Raw genomic sequence first — 17,103 nt, 5'->3', positions numbered from 1 at the left:
GCTTCTGTTCTTGCCTATGAAGGAGCCGCACTCTCACTTCCTGCACACATGAGACCTGCAGGCAGACAGTGAGGAAGAGGGACAGAGTATGGACAGGACAGGAGGTGGATGGATGGGGAAAGAGACAACAGGCCTACACTACACTAGCACTTTTCACACTCAGTTCACTTCCCTTAACCACCCAAGCCCTTCTAGTTCAGTCTGAACATTCTGCAACACCTACCTTTCTATCCTTATCGGTAGCCCCATATTCTGAAACCAAAGGTGGTTACAGACACCACATGACATGGTGTGACAAGCAGCCAGGCCCTTTCCCGGACAGGACTCCCGCCTGTTCTCATTACCTCTCATCGAGTTCCTCTAGCCTGCTCTTCACCGTGTGGGCATTGTTATCCTTGGTGATTTTTTGCAGGAGGTAGAAGGTTTGTTGGAACATTCGCAATAAGTACTCCTCAAATTCCATAGGCACACAGTTCTTGGACATGAGTTCATTGATGCAGGACATGGCCAAGACCCCAAGTCGGCCACGTTCCTGACCCAAAACACAGTTCTGGCTGCTGCCATTCACTGACGCCATCTTTCTGGCCCGGGTATCACAGCCAAATCGAGCAAAGTGGAAGATAGTGGTGAGGAGGGATGGGGTGATGCTGGCAGACAGAGGAATCCAACTGAAGAGGTGGGCCAGACACTCCAAGGCCAGGGAACAGACATACTCACTCTCCACATCCAGGATGGGGATGGGCTGGTGCAGCAGTTTGGCTGAACTAGGACTCTGCAACAGGTTACTCAGTAAATCACCTGGAAATTCAAAACATGCTTTTACAGCACCCCGTACCAAACCTCTTGAAATACTGCAATGAATTCTCCTTTTCCCAAAACACCATAAAAGCAAACCCTAAAACCAATATGCTTTATAGTCAATACAACTAAAGATAATACCAAAACACCACATATAAAATTAAAGACCACGTGAGTTATAGGTTTAAACCAAAGACAAAGCTTCATAAGAAAACAAAATGGAACATGAAAATATGACCACACCAAGAGAATAAAGACTTATTAAAACAATCACAACACAAACCTTGACAAAAAATACCAACGAGTTGTTGAACAACATATCATCAAATAATAGTTTCTTATTGATGAAAAGGATGTAACCAGAAAGATAGCTAACTATCAGAAGTCAGCCACAATTCCTAACACCAAAAGAACTAAAATTTCAAACATGAAGAACTGTTGCCCACCACTAGTAGCATCTACATATGTAAGTAGGTGGTAGGCATGAAGAAACAATTTTCTATAGACTTGCAACAGATCAACCAGCTTATTAAGATGTGCAGAGTTTGGGCTTTAGAAAATGTGATCTAATAAGCAAAAAAGAAAAACAGCACTGCTGGCAACATCGCATGGGGCAAGAGAAGCCAAAAGAGTCCTCACAGAGTTCTGTCACAGAATCTGGCCCTCTAGAATCCTGTCACCACTCCTGTCAATTGACTTCCTAGCATATTTCAAAGCAACTCTCACACAACTCTATGGGGAACAGATAGAGGCTCTTGTATAGGGGCAGCTGGGAGTGATCGAGGCTCCTTAGTGAAGCCAGAAGACAAACAGAATACTGAGGACAAGCACCTCATACAACAACCATGCAGAAGTTTGTGTCTAAGGGCACAGGGCAGACAGCATCAGAGTACAACACTACCATGTTACTTATACAGTAAATGTATGAACATCAATCAGTTTCCCAAAGAGGCCATGCACTATATACAGTTAAATGTTTTGGGAAAGGGAGAATTAGAGAACAGATTTGAAAGGGAATTAAACACAGACACAGACACACACAGAGACAGAGACAGACAAAGACAAACAGATAGACAGACAGGTAAAGTGGGGGTTGCAATGTCTCAGAAAGTCAATGTCCTTCCTGCCAAGCCTGTCAATCTAAGTTCAATACCCAGTACCCACATGGGAGAAGGAGAAGAACCAACAAAGTCGTCTTCTGGGTTGATGAGACAGAGGCAGAAGGAGAGGCAGGCACACATAATTTTCCAAGAACAAACAAGCAACCAAAACAAAAATTGAAAAGAGAAATAGATTAGTTGGCAGAAGAATTACCCATGGAACCCTAACAACCTCAAGTAATTCCCAGAAACTACATAAAAAGCCAAATGCAATCAGTATACACATCTATAATTTCAGCACTCCTATGGCAAGTTCAGAGTCAGAGACAGGAGAATCACCGAGAAGTGTAGGGGCCAGCTAGCCTGGAATGCACAGCACAGCAACAAGAGAGCATGCCTTGAGTAAGGTGGAAAGGGAAAAGGCATCCTCTGACCTCCACATGTGCAACTCAGTACACATGTACCAGTGAACAAGACCACATATATACCAGGATGATTTAAGTGCTATAGGCTGCGGAGCATAAAGAAGTTCATTACCTGTACTGATAGTGTAAACTTTTAAATTTAAGTACTGCTACAAAACTTCAGTTCTCTTTATAGCTGCAAAATTTCTTCTTACTTATTTAAATACTGCAAAATGTGTATCTGCTGAGCCACTGAAAATACCTGAAGATAGTCACTAAGCACAAAGGTCACACATTACTGAAGGCTTGATATATGCTCTAGAACTCCATGTCTAAGTACTGTGAAAAATGACTAATGGTTTTTAATCTTAGTATGATACACAGATTGAAGTAGTGTTCTATGAGTAGCCCTAAACCCAAAACCATAGTGTGTTCTCAGTGATACAGGATGTCTATAAGAATCTCAACTCCCATGTTGTGATGGTTTGTATATGCTTGGCCCTAGGGGTGGCACTATTAGGAGATGTGGCCTTGTTGGAATAGGTGGTCACTGTAGGCGTGGGCTTTAAGACCCTTGTCTTAGCTGCCTGGAAGGTAGTCTTCTCCTAGCTGCCTTCAGAACAAGAGGTGGAACTCTCAGCAACTCCTGCACCATGCCTGCCTGGATGATGCCATGCTCCTGCCTTGATGATAAAGGACTGAACCTCTGAACCTGTAAGCTAGACCCAAGCAAGACTTATAAGACTTGCCTTAGTCATAGTGTCTGTTCACAGCAATAAAACCCTAACCAAGACACATGCCAACCAACTGTATGAACAGCCTAGGGCTTAGAAGTTTAATTCAACAGCCCACTTCCTTAAGGGGGTGGGAAATGCAAAAGTATCTCTTATCATCATATCGGCTTTTATAGGACAGAAAGAAATATGCTCTTTCCTGTGCCCCACCTGGAAAGCGTTTATAGCATCTGGGATAAGCAGAATCACTTACCCACTGTTTAGAGACTTCACTGAATTACTCTTACATCCTCAATTATTTACAGGAAAAGTGTAAACTCAACACTATTGCACACTGGTGCTCAATTTGCCCTGGCAATATGACCTTTGTCCCAGTCAACAGAAAAGATAGCTTTCTCTCCCTTTGTCACCTCAAGCCTCAGCTTATAACAAAACTCAGAACAAACAAAACAGCCAGGGAACCTGAAAAAAACAAAGATGTTACAAAACAGAAGGGATGGCAAGTATAATCCGGCAGGGGCAGGCAAGGTACTGGTAGGAGCAGGTACTCAGGCGCCTGGCAGCCTGAGTTTGATCCCCAGCTTCTGAACATTGCTCTCTGGCCTCTACACAAGCATTGTGCACAAAATAAATAAGTGTAAAAAGTTTTAATAATAAATTGGCAGAACAGAAGTGAATGGCACAAGATCAAAAGTGTCATCTTCATGACGGATAAGCAAGAAGCAATATGTGCTATTCAAAATACTACATTAGAAAGTACAACAATCCAGAAGGAAACAGTAGAAAGCTAGCTCCTCAGAAGACTTGGGCAGAAAGGCCAGAAAAGATTAGAAAGAACGAACATCTGCATCCTAGGTGGATTAGATTCGCTATTGCAATTCCTTGCTGAGACCCTAACTACATTTAGCCAAAGATACCATAGAGGGCAGCAGACCATACCACTTTCTCCTGATGTCGGGGATGGTGGTGGGGTGGCAGCAGTAACACTGTGCTTGTCCCAGACAGTTTCCAAGATACCTACCAAAAAAAAAAAAAAAAAAAGGAACAGTTTGAGAGATACCAAGTCCAACATACAAAAATCAAAATTAAAAAGCCTGATACCACTGACCAAACACCAATATTCACATCTCCTTTTCTCTCTGTATGTCTACACGGTTGTGCCTTTCTAGTCCACTCGTTGCTATCTCTCTTCATGCATGTATGTGTACAGTGTACATGTTTACATGTGCATGAGCATATGCACATGAAGGTCCAAGATTGATATTGAGACTCTTCCTTGATTGTTCTTCCACCTTACTCTTTTGAGGCAGGACATCTTTCCTAGTATCCCTAGGGAGTTTGCTCTGTGAGCCAAGGCTGAAACTACAGGTGTCCCACTCCTACTCCAACCCAGCTGGCATCTGTGTGAGTCCTAGGAATCTGAACTCTAGTCTCCTTATTTGTTCACCAAGTGCTTCAACCACTCAACCATGTCTCCAGCTTCGTTTGACAGTCCTGTCCCAGTGCAGCATGTCTACTGTTCCTCTGGACCTTACTCCCCAACTGTTTCTCCAACCTTGTTCATGATCGCTACATCTATCAAGGGTCACTTTCACACTTATCCTCCTGGCCATCCTGGTGTTCTAGGACACTATCCAAACCCTTCTCTGGCATGTGGTGTCATTCTCTCAGCTTGTCTCTGATTCCAAGCCTCATTACTGCCACCCTTTGCCCAGCCACCATTCAGATCGCTGACCATTCCTCTACTTCCCTCACTAACCTTTTTCTCCTATCTTACTCTCTCTGCTGGAAAAACTGTCTACTGTGTGGCTTCAACCAAATATTTCCCAGCACAAAACTCATTTGACTCAATGCACCAGCTCTATGATTACATGAAAGGGATTTAGAAAGCAGATAAGGAATCCAGTCAGGATAGATCAGTATACCCAAATGCTTCCTGGGTCAAACCACTTGCACTCTTTACCCCTGTGAACCTATGGGATGATCCCAATACCTTCCTTACTGGGTGTGGTGGTTTGAGTAGGTATGGCCCCCAGAGCCATGTATTTAAATACTTGGCCCATGGAAAGTGGCACTAGTAGGAGGTGTGGCCTTGTTGGAGTAGGTGTGGTCTTGTTAAAGGAAGTGTGTCACTGCAGGGACAGGCTTTCAGGTCTCCCATGCTCAAGCTCTGCCTAGTGTGGAAGTCAGTCTCCTCCTTGCTGCCTTGGATCAAGATGAAGAAACTCTCAACTCCTTCTCCAGCACCATGTCTGCCTACACAATGCCATGCTTCCTGGCATGATAATGGACTGAACCTCTGAACCCAAATGCCAGCCCCAATTAAATGTTGTTCTTTTTAAGAGTCACTTTGGTCATAGTATTTTTTCACAGCAATAAAACCCTAAGAAGTTGGTACCAGGGACTGGGGTATTGCTGTGATAGGACTGACTATATCTTTGTTTGAAGGAATGTGGATTTGGGGACTTTGGATTAGGAAAGCAGTGGAATGCTTCAAGGGGGAATTAATGGGCTATCCAAGTAGGAATATAGAAGACATTGGTGCTGAGGGTGAATTGAACTGTGGGGGTCTGGCTCAAGAGGTTTCAAAGAAGAATTTTAGTATGTTGCCTAGAAACTTAATTCTTGTGACATTTTGGTAAAGAATGTGGTTGTTTTTCACCCTTGTTGGAAGAATCTGCATGAATCTAAAGAGATTTAGATTAATTGCACTGGCAAACAAAATCTCAAATCTATGGACAAAAAGTTGATTGGTGATTGCCAGAGACTGGAGAGAAGAATTGTGACTTCTTGTAGACTCAGGGTTGCTTTCTGAGGTGATGGAAAATGTTCTGGAATTAGAGTTGATGGCTGCAAGACTTTCAAAACCACTTAAACCTGCTCTCAATGCTTTATATGTGTACAGGAATAAAATGCAGGGCAAGTGCACAAGATAAGTTCCTGATTATAAACTTAATGTCCAGTGGACATCAGTTCAGTGTGCTTTGAATGAACAGATGCCCTGAGACTTGAGTTTCCATCTGGGATTAAGAGAAGGATTGGATAGGAAGACGTGTGTGGCACACAAGCTTACCACCAACAAACATTCTTTTAATCAATGTTTTAAAGGACCCACCAAATGCCAATCCCTAAAACAGACATACAAAAGGAAAAAAGCTCCTGAATATCCAAATAGAAAAGATACAACATGGAAAAATGTCTTCCCACTACAAATTAAGAAGTGATTTCCAGGCACCTCAAGGGCCTAGTAGCTGAGCAGAAGAAACAAAGACTGGGTTGAGGGTTCCTGGGCTTGGAAGTTGGAGGAGAACCAAGAGATTTGGAAAAAGGTGGAGGAGGAAAAAAAGACACCATGGGTCAAGGAGTCAAGAAAACATGGCCCTGAGGGCTGGCCAACTGAAACTAAAAGAAGCCCAAATGAAACAAAATAAGTAATAACTCCAGGTTATCAATAAAAAAGTAGAATTGAGTAACATCGAAGGTAGAGATCTGCCCAGCTCTTATGCTGTTTAAGGTTTATTGTAAACCATAAAAGCTGTGTGTCTTTTATCCAGGAACTAAACAATCAAAGGCAGGGTAGACACAGAATTGGGATTAAATAATTTCTACAATACATCCCAGTCTTCAGGGATGTTCTTGCTACCTTCCTGCCTCACTGTGTGATAGACTTCCTCTCCTCTTTCCCCTTGCACAGTCAGACTGTGATCAGATAGCTGGGCTGGAATGCCACATAAAACTACAACCTAGGACACAGGGGTAACCCCACAACTCATCTCACTTTTCTACAGAGGAATTTTTTTTATCTTGCTACTCCCACTTCTAATCTTAAATTCAAATTATGTTAAATAAAGAGCTTACACTTACCTACTTAAATTACACTATAACATGTGAATCACATTCCTAAGACCTGGCCTACATATGTACCTCATTAGTCACACAGTGAGGACCAATTAAGAAAAGACTCTTAGAAAATTAAGTTACAAATCTCCTCTGAGGTTTTACCATGCACTAGACTGTGGCCCTGAGCGCTAGGAAACCAGAACTAAGTTCTTCCCACATTTACACTAAGTCAGTGATAGCTAGAAGACTAGCTCTGCACATCTGCAGCCGACCTGTCTCAAGGCACCACCAAAGCACTCACTCACCTGTCAAGAGCCCAAGCACTGTCTGCACCTGGTCCAGCAGCAGCTTCCGCAACTCCTCCTTCCGAGCCACACTGAGATCCTCACGGGGACAAGCTAGCTCTTCCGAAGTTGTCTTCAACATGATCAGCCCAAGGGGGGTTGTCACAGGGGACTGGATCAACTGCAGGAAAAAGCAAATTCTGAGCAGAATAGAACCAATGCGTTACAAAGAGGATTTGCAAAACTCAGCTGTGAAGGGCTGAGCTCATGAACAGACCACCTTAAGCAACACTTCTGCAAAAGACTCATTTATGAAACTTTGTTTTACTAACCATTCAAATTTTATTCTCAAGTTCTCAAATTCTACCAGCAGGCACTTAAAAAGCAGCTGGGAACAAACAGGACAAATTTTGTACAAGTCTCACCCAAGTTTTGGTTATTTGTAGAGATACTTATATACTGAATGACAGACAATTCTGTCATAGACAACTACGGTATCCTTGAAAGACCTATTGGTCTTTTAAGGTTACACTAGACCTAAAATTTCCTATTTTCTACTAGGTTTCCTGTAGTTTCTCCATGGTTAGATATAGTTAAGACACATAACAACATACTGTCACAACTGCCTGTAGCATTCAATGTGATGATATGTGGTGCAAGTCTATAGTCAAGAAACAACAGGCTACACCACACAGCCTCGGTAGACTAGGCTCTTTCTACCATGCAGGTGTATGCAAGCATACTCTACCACAGTCAGCCAACTGCACTTTTCCCAGCATCCCCCTGTCAAGGACACCAGGTGATATGCATGGCAGTAATACAATACTTTACATACCAGTGATAAATAATATAGATCAATTGTGCAACCTTTTCAACATTCACATTAAATCAGCTTCACAGTTCTACATCTTAACATTTTTGACCTTAGCATGTTGCAAGAAAGTTTAGAATTAAACATGAGGCGAGGTTAGGTGTGTCACCACACTTGTTATCCCAGCAGCCAAAGACCAAGGCAGATAAATCAAAATTCAAGGCAAGAGACAGCATGGCGACTGCAGGCAGAGGATACCAAGGCTGACAATCTAGGTTTGCTCACTGGGACCCACCCGGTAGAGGCAGACAACTGACTCATTTACGTTTCCCTCTGACCTCCATATGCATGTTATGATATCCACATATATGTTATAATATCTACCATTCCCTTGCCAAAGGACACAAATACAAGTTTTAAAAAGGGTTTAAGGGCAACATGGACCACAAAGTAGTCTCAAAAATTTTAATTAAAAAGGAAAAGAAAAGAAATGTGGCACAGCAACACATCTGTAACATTAAACAACTACTGCGGTCACTGAGTTTTAGAGACACGACGACGTAGCCCAAGCTGTTCTGGTACTTGTGGCCATCCTCCTGCTTCAGCCTCTCAGATGCTGGGATTATACACATGTCCAGTTACAGTTAATTTTAAAATACTCATTTAATAGATTAAGTAACTATTTCTATCCCCTGTAATACTGTCTCCAGCAAGAGATGGAGAAGGAACACTTTCAAAAGCATGATGCTACTTACAGCGCCCTACTGGTTTTTAAAAAATTCAACAATATTATTAAAAAGCGAGCTGTTACTTTTATAAAGGTGGACAAGTATCTGCCACAATTAAAAAGCAAACCACTGTCAGAGTACCTAAACCTTTCTTCCAGCATGTGCGACTTTAAATGTGGCTCTTCCCTGCTGTATCTTCCCTATGCTACACAAAGTTCCTAAGCTTCAGAAAAAGAAAGTTAACTGTCTTCCCATCACAGACTACAGAAATGTCTATCCCTCCCTGAAGAGCAAGAAAAACACCCAGGGGATGGATAGCACAATGGCACAGCAGGTTTGTTTTTGTTTTAAAAATAAGCACCTGCGACACAAGACTGATGACCTAGACAAAGTTCAAAACTCACACTGGAAGTTAAGCTACCATGACAGGGCATGAACACTGGTATGTGCCCACACATAGTCCATCTCCCTTCCTGTTCTCTCCTTTTCCCTCCTCCCTTTTCCTCTCACACACATCATTTTTTTAAATTCAGTAATGAAATTCAAGGGCAATTCCATTATACTCAGAAGCAGTCCAAGAAAGCCAGTAGCTGACAATAATCCCAGCAATTACAGGTGAGAATTCTCGTCTACCCAAGAACCAATCAGGAGAAAGGGGGAAGGAGAAAGGAGGGAAGGAGGGGGGAGATGCTCTCTATAAAGGCAGCTCTCTTGAAAGCTAAAACTTCTTAAAACACCCTCCACATGTTCTTTATTCTATTCTATACAAAATGTTATTATTTCTAACACCTTCAAATAATGTCTGCCTCAGTGTAATTTTTGGCTAAAATAAGAGACCCTCTTTAAGGCTCTCTATGTAGGTATTTCTGGGTTCAACCCTACTTTGAGATTTTTCCTTCCTTTTGCCTTTTTCTTTTCTATGTCTATTTTCAACTGAGCACTTACTTTTTTAAAGAGGGGTTTAAAGTAAGTGTGTGTGTGTGTGTGTGTGTGTGTGTGTGTGTGTGACTATGTCTATGTACTGCATATGTACTTGGTGTCCTCTTAGATTAGAACAAGGAACAAATCCTCTGAACTAGTGTTTATAGATGGTGATGAGCCAACACAGGAACGCTGGCAACAAGTCCTCTTATCCACCAGCCATCTCCCCAGCTCCTAGCCACTTAACTCTTTACCTATTCTGCCAAATGCTCTACTTGGCAACAGTCACTTTCAAGGTAGGGGTGTGTGTGTGTGTGTGTGTGTGTGTGTGTGTGTGTGTGTGTGAGAGAGAGAGAGAGAGAGAGAGAGAGAGAGAGAGAGAGAGAGAGAGAGAGAGAGAGAGAGAGAGAGAGAGAGAGAGAGAGAGAAGAGAGAGAGAGAGAGAGAGAGAGAGAGAGAGAGAGAGAGAGAAGGAGAGAGAGAAGGAGAGATGTGTGCACATGTGCACCCAGCTATATGAACTTATGTGCACAAGTGTCCAAGTGCTTGCAGAGGCCAGAAGAGGAATCAACTCCCCTGAAACTGAACTGCCTGGTAATACTGGGAACTGAATGAACCTTGTTCTCCTGTAACAGTAAGTACTTTTAAGAGCCATGTCCATCTCTCCAGCTCAGATAATCACTTTCCTTTAACTATGAAACGCCTCTGTGCTCCTCACCTACTGTCAGACACTCTACAATATAGAAAACCCATCTTAAATCTCCTTTCTTTATTCAAAGGAAAGAAAGCACAAGCAAGAATCCGGTGAAAAAGAAAGCATCACTAGGCACGGTGGCACACACTGTGACACTGGCACTAGGGAAGCAGAGGTAGCACTAAGATCGTGAATTTGAGGGCAGCCTGGACTACACAGCAAGACCCTCAATAGTAAAGGATTTGGCCAGAACTGTATGGCCCTAGGTTCCATCCTGAGAGAGAAGTTAGGAAGGAAGGAATTCATTCTTCCTGACTTATTTCCTTTTTTGGCAGTGCTAAAGACTAAACATATAGGATCTAAAACATAATGAAGTCACTCTTGTTCGGTGTGGTTGCACATTCGTTGTATCCCAGCACTCAGGAGGCAGAGACAGGCTGCTGACCTCTGAGTTCAAGGCAAAGGTTCTCAACCTGCAGGTCCAAACCTCTTTTCACAGGAGTTGCTTAAGACCATCAGAAGACAGATATTTACATTACAATTCATAACAACAGCAAAATTACAGTTCTGAATTAGCAACAAGAATTATTTTATGATTGGGGGGGGCGTCATAAAAAAAAGAGCTGTATTAAAGGATCACAGCATTGGGAAGGTTGAGAACCACTGGTTTAAGGCCAGACTGGTCTGCGTAGAGAATTCCAAGCCAACCAGGACCACATGAGACCCTGTCTCAATACAAATAAAAAAAGAAGTAAGTCATTCTTGTGTTCTCTACTTGGCTGTGACTGGTTCTGGGGCTTCAGGAAAGAAGAGAGAACTGGCAAGAGGACAGAAGCATGAAAACATGTGGCCCATAGAGCTCACATGGGGATAGAGCCCATTCAGGCCAGCCTACTACTCTGCTCCAACTCTTACATGATTACATCTGATGGGAATGCTTACAGCTGCAGTGAAATTAACCTGTGCCAGTTCAGAAGACTGAGATGAATAGTTGGTACCAAAGCCTCAGACATCACACTACCCCTGCCTGGCCTTGCTTTCTTGTCATCTGATACCCTTTTGAGCTTCATGTGGCTACACCATCAGCTACTCTCCTGAATGGTGAAGTAGCTTAGCTGTGAGCAACTTCAATACCACTTTGGGGCACTTTTGGCTGACTAGGTGGAGGTGAAGCTTTCATCTAGGCAAAGACCAGGTATAATGACCATTCCCAGCACCGCCACACTCAGGCCTGGCCTGTCTCCAGTCTTCTCAAGACATATTCAGAAGAATTCTTACCTGGTTCTTACCCTTTGTGCTGACATGGCCAGCCCTGTAGCTAAACCCTGGTTCTAAGGCATGACCAAAATTTGGGAAGGGCACCCCATTTGGAACCACTCAAGATTCCCAAGACAAGAAATACTACATGATTCAACTTCCTTTCTATTGGTCCCTGGTCTTTCAGCGATGCCTCTGTTGTCAAGCAGTTGAATTTTAACAAACAGATCATCTGTCAAGTGGTCACCATCATTCTTAGTTTTTCCTAGTTTGTCAACTCTGAACAGTGACCCTTACCATCATGGTGTTCTGATTACCTGACAGAGTCAGCCAAGATGTTTTAATTATACAGCACGGAAAATCATCTCCAATAACATCCTCCTCATCTTTGCCATTGTTTTCATCATCACCTGGCTGGCTTCCTTGCCCTCTGGCTCTTGTACCACACCCTGGAACTGCTCACTCACGCCTTTTTCATCAGCACTACCTCAACATCATGATGAGGATGCCTATCTTCTAGACCTGCCTCATTTTGCACATGGCCCACAAATTCCTAAGAGCTGGTGGATGATGGACATACTGACAGAGAAGAAATCGAAAGCTCAGAGAAGGAGGCTGCAGCAAGGGAAGCAATGGCCACCCATCCTCAATAAAATCCTGAGTGGCTAGGGAGATGGCTCAGGGATTAAGAAGAAATGGCCCCATGTCTAAGAGCACTGACTGCTCATGCAGAGGGCCCAGTTCAGTTCCCCACACCCATATCAGATGTTTCTAACTGCCTGTAATACTAAGGGCATCTGCATTCACAGACTCACACAGATACATGCAAATATACACCAATAAAAATAGTAATATTTATTTTTTTAAAAAAAGAGCATCTTGTTCTTCCAGAGAACCTGAGCTCAATTCCTAGCACCTACATCAGTGGCTCACCACCTATAGCTAGCTCCAGATCTAGGGAACCCAACACTCTATTCTAGCCTCCAAAGGCCAAGGCACACACATGCGCATGCACACACTAAAAAACCCTTTTAAAAATCATCATGATTGGTAAGAGTGGCTAAATGGTAGTGCACACCTTTATCCCAGCACTCAGGAGGTAGAAGCAGGTGGATATCTGTGAGCTCAAGGCCAGAGTAGTCTACAGAGAGTTCCAGGACACCCAGGAATACATAGAAACCCTGTCTCAAAAAACAAACAGAACAGAATGACTGAACCACTGTCCTAGCTGCCTCCCACATTAACCTATAAAGCACAAAAGCTAATCCACCTTTCCTGTAGGGCCCACCAGGATCTGATGAAAAGAGAGAGAAAAAAAAAAGAGGACATTCATTCTCTTTCCTTCATCATCCAGATGTCTTTAAGCTGACTCTCAGCTAGCAGAGCTCTTCCGCTCTCTGTTCTCTGTGCTCCCTCTCTATTGCCTTTGAGAACCTTCCTCACTTGTGAGGACTTAAGAGTTTAGACCTGGTTAACTCCCTGACCCCCAGCCAGGGTTGATCTTAGGCCTCATTTTGTCAGTGCTAGGACAAATTGTCAATTTGTCAATGCTAGAACCTTTCTAAGCTCCCTACCTTGAGTTACAAACCAAAGCTGAGCTGACTTTAACTTCTTCCTTCCTGAGGCTCAATGAACTAACTGAACATGGCTGGTGTGACCTTCCCACCTCCTCTAAAGGAAGGGCACTTCCTGGAGACTGCTCCACTACCTCTGCAGCTGCTTGCTCAGCTGCTTTCTCTGGCCTCCTCTTTCCTGTCGGCTACTCTAGCTGGTTTACAGTAGAATGGGAACTACTTCTAATCTGGACTCATTAAATATTTGGAGTTTCAGTTTCCAAGACACAACTGCAGCTAGTAACCGACATTTCAATGAGGAAACATTTCAGAGCAAATTTTACTCTTGATGGTTTTGGGGTTTTTTTGTTTGTTTGTTTGATTGATTGGTTTTTGGTTTGTTTGTTTTTTTTCTTCTTCTTCTTCTTTTTTATTTAAGTTAAAATAAGGGATAAAACATGAGAATGTGTCAGACAAGTAAGAATGGAGTCAGGTGTGGTGGTGCACACCTTTGAGTCCAGCACTTGGGAAACAGAGGCAGAGACAGGTGGATCTCTTGTGACTTCTGGACTAAACAGCACAGTGGTAAAATTCTGTCTCCAAGAGAAAGGGGGTGGAGGATCAATTAAATAAACCAAGGAACTATGGTGGTCTTATTTAAATTGCCACCCACATAATCCTTTACTCGGAAAAACTGGAGAAAACGTATAACTTTTTATTTTTATTGTTCTTGTATCCAGAAAGGCAATCAATTAAATAGAGAATTAAAATTCTAAACACACTTCGCTTCTGCACCTTACTTCAGCAGGCAGTAAGTCCTTTGGGCTGCAGATCAGATTTAGGTTTCTAGTGAGCCTGCAACGGTTCAACCGTTTTCATTACAAGCCCCATCAGGGAAGAAGAAGCCGCCCTTTCCAACTCAGCTTGTTCCTAGTAATCTGGCCGTAGGAAATATGTGTCCAAGGGTTTGGCTCAGCAGGCTTCAGAAATCTCAGGGAAAATCTTACAAAATGGTGTGTTGACCCACAGACTATGGCGTGTGGAAAACTCTGGTCAGTTTCACCTTATCACTTCCTTTCCCAGTGGCCTAGAAAGGTACAAACAACTTGCAGAGAGCTGGAGGCTGATTCTGGATAGAAGTTACCACAATATAAACTGCACTCCCCACCAACAGTCACAATACATTCTTGACTACCAATAGATCAAGGTAGAACTAGCCAAAAGAAACTTTAGATGGCTAACATACAACCATTTGATGATGAAATTTATTCTAAAACCAGTTTGGTCTTGTTTATCAATCCCAAGGCTATATAACACATACCTCAGCAGCAAACATTCCACAATAATTCTCCTATGAATGGCTATTTACAGTTTGTGATTATTTCCTGACAATTTTGAAACCACTGGAACCCTCCTTTCACCACAAAAGCTACCGTGTCAGGAGCCAGGCTTTCAAAGGCCTGCTGAGCAGAACTTCACAGGTGCTAAGGAAGCAGCGAGGCTTCCTTTTCCTCCACTCCTCCTCCTTCTCCTCCTCCTCCACTATGCAAAGGTACAGAACATAAAGACAGCCAATGTACGAATCCAGCCTGCAACACTTACTACTGTAGTCCCAAGGACTAACTGCAAAAACTCAAGTCAAGGGCTACAATCACTTCTACAATTTATAAGACAGATCCCCAGGTAGATCCTTACCTGTAAAATATTAGTGAAAAAGTCATGGTAGAACATGGGCCAATCTTGGCGTCCAATATCAACAATAACTTTGCAGAGTTTGTTCCGAATAAAGTAAGGTAAGGTTTTATGGTGAGCCAAGAGAAGTTTGGGTAAGCAGCTGCGGATTTCCATCTTATCCTGAGATGGGACCCCAAGCCACATTTTATTGATTAGATTCTGAAAAACAAATACATGTCTTTTAAATTAATGAGCTGTATACAAGTGGTTTTCATTCTATAATTACCTGTAACACGTCACATACATGCACAGACCTACCTACCCCTCTCTACCAGTTTAGGACATTTAGCAAAGAGATAAACATAAATATTAAAATCTTAGGACAAGCTGGATGGTGGTAGTGCACACCTTTAATTCCAGCACTCAAAAGGCAGAGGCAAGCGGACTCCGTGAGTTTAGTTCCAGGGTAACCAGGGCTACAGAGAGAAACCCTATCTAAAAAAAAACTTAGGACAAAACAATCCCATCTCCCATCTCTCCCACCTCTCCCACCTCTTGGGAGATCTACTGAACAATTTAAGATATAAAAAGTTCTATTATAAAAATTTGCGGGGTTGGGGATTTAGCTCAGCGGTAGAGCGCTTGCCTAGCGAGCACAAGGCCCTGGGTTCGGTCCCCAGCTCCGGAAAAGAAAAAAAAAAAAAAAAAAAAATTGCTATGACATCATTGTTTTTTTTTTTTTTTTTTTTTTTTTTTCCGAGCTGAGGACCGAACCCAGGGCCTTGTGCTTGCTAGGCAAGCGCTACCACTGAGCTAAATCCCAACCCGACATCATTGTTTCTAACATGTCTTATTGGCCATCTGGCCACCAAATAGTAACAGAAACAAATGTAAGTAATGTTCAAATATAAGTGAATGAGCCAGACATGACAGCGCACTTCTGTAATCCAATCACACGGGAGGCGGAGGTTGGAGGCTGTTAAGTCTGAAGCTAGCCTGAGGTGCACTAACCAAGGTACCACTCCACACTCCCATAAAGAACAAATGGGTTAATGAATAAGGCAGTCACTTCTGAGAACATAACAGAAAGGAGAGTGGGAAAGAGGTTGATGTGAGCATGCCCAGCAGACGGAGAGAGATGAGAGTTTGCATGAGTGTTTCTGTGGTTGGAAGACGGTGGCAATACAAGTACCACTCTCCTTCCAAAGTATCTAGCTACCTTTGTCTTTCAAAGGACAAAGGGAAAAGGTAAGTCACCAAATATGACCTACCCAGCAGACCAGAAAAGTCAACCACATTCCTCATCTTTTTGGAGTCCTGGCTATAAAGGTGTCCCCAGACAATAGGCAACTAGACAGAGGTGCCATGTGGGAGGGTCAACCTACTACTTCTCAGTTATCTGTACATTAAAGCAAAAACCTGGTGCCAATAGTGTAAATTTCACTATGGTTTTCAACTTACCTCAACTTACCAGCAACTTACCTCAAAAACCGTTAAGCTGTACATCATTACGTAGTCATTCCTTGTGCTGGACAGAAAATATAAGCAGAATCTCCAAGCTCCTACTTGCTGGGCAAAGTTATTAAGAAGTTCCTCTGGAAGAGTTAAACAGTACAAAACAAGTCTATAAAATACATGAAATTAATACAAAGACCAGCTGCTGCCATTTTGAAAACATGCCTACCTCCCCACATAACACAAATAGTTCAAAAACCAACCTCAAAACCCAGGTGAAGGGATTATATAATACTCTTGACTAGGGGGTGACCATCAACACAGGCAATGGACCCTGCCATCAAGGTCACTAACTTTCCTAAAGATACCTTTTGAGAACACAGAGCCATTGTTTAAGCTCTTATTTAAGCTGTATGTGAGCAATCCTTTCCAAAATGTAAAATGACACCAACTAGCCCCCACGGGTATAAGCAATACACACCATCGTGTTCTACAATTCTTCAGTGACATCTACACTGTTCACATGCCCAGTCAACATGAAGGCTAGAGAAGCAGAAAGAGAAAACTAACAATCCGAGCAGCCACATGGCAACTTACAACTGTCTGCATCTCCAGTCCAGGGAACCTGACACCTTCTTTCGGCCTTCCTAAGCACCAGGCACGAAAGTGGGTGCACAGATATACACGAAAGCAAAACAGCTGCACACGTAAAGTAGAAATAATAGGTTTTTTTTAATTTTTTAATTTATTTATTTTTACTTCATGTGCACTGGTGTTTTGCCCACTTGTATATATTCCTGAGAGTGTAGGATCCTCTGGAACAGGAGTTATAATAGACAGTTGGACATAG

At 42.7% G+C, this 17,103-nt stretch overlaps 1 protein-coding gene across 2 annotated transcripts in view; it reads right to left on the bottom strand.

The window, feature by feature from the left end:
• The window catches only part of Xpo6 (exportin 6), a 90,807-nt gene that overhangs the window by 48,008 nt on the left and 25,696 nt on the right, over nt 1-17,103 (bottom strand). For both annotated transcript variants that reach the window (XM_032892682.1, XM_032892684.1), the window contains exons 3-7: nt 16,281-16,393; nt 14,820-15,017; nt 7,182-7,341; nt 3,976-4,053; nt 345-798 (exon numbers count right to left, since the gene is read on the bottom strand). In XM_032892682.1, the coding sequence (XP_032748573.1) occupies nt 345-798; nt 3,976-4,053; nt 7,182-7,341; nt 14,820-15,017; nt 16,281-16,393 (1,003 nt within the window). The remainder of the gene's footprint in view (nt 1-344; nt 799-3,975; nt 4,054-7,181; nt 7,342-14,819; nt 15,018-16,280; nt 16,394-17,103) is intronic.

Source organism: Rattus rattus, chromosome 2 (assembly GCF_011064425.1).
Source record: "Rattus rattus isolate New Zealand chromosome 2, Rrattus_CSIRO_v1, whole genome shotgun sequence".
Lineage (NCBI taxonomy): Eukaryota > Metazoa > Chordata > Mammalia > Rodentia > Muridae > Rattus > Rattus rattus.
Note: the sequence above shows the minus strand (reverse complement) of the source record. Positions and strands in the feature narration are given on the sequence as shown.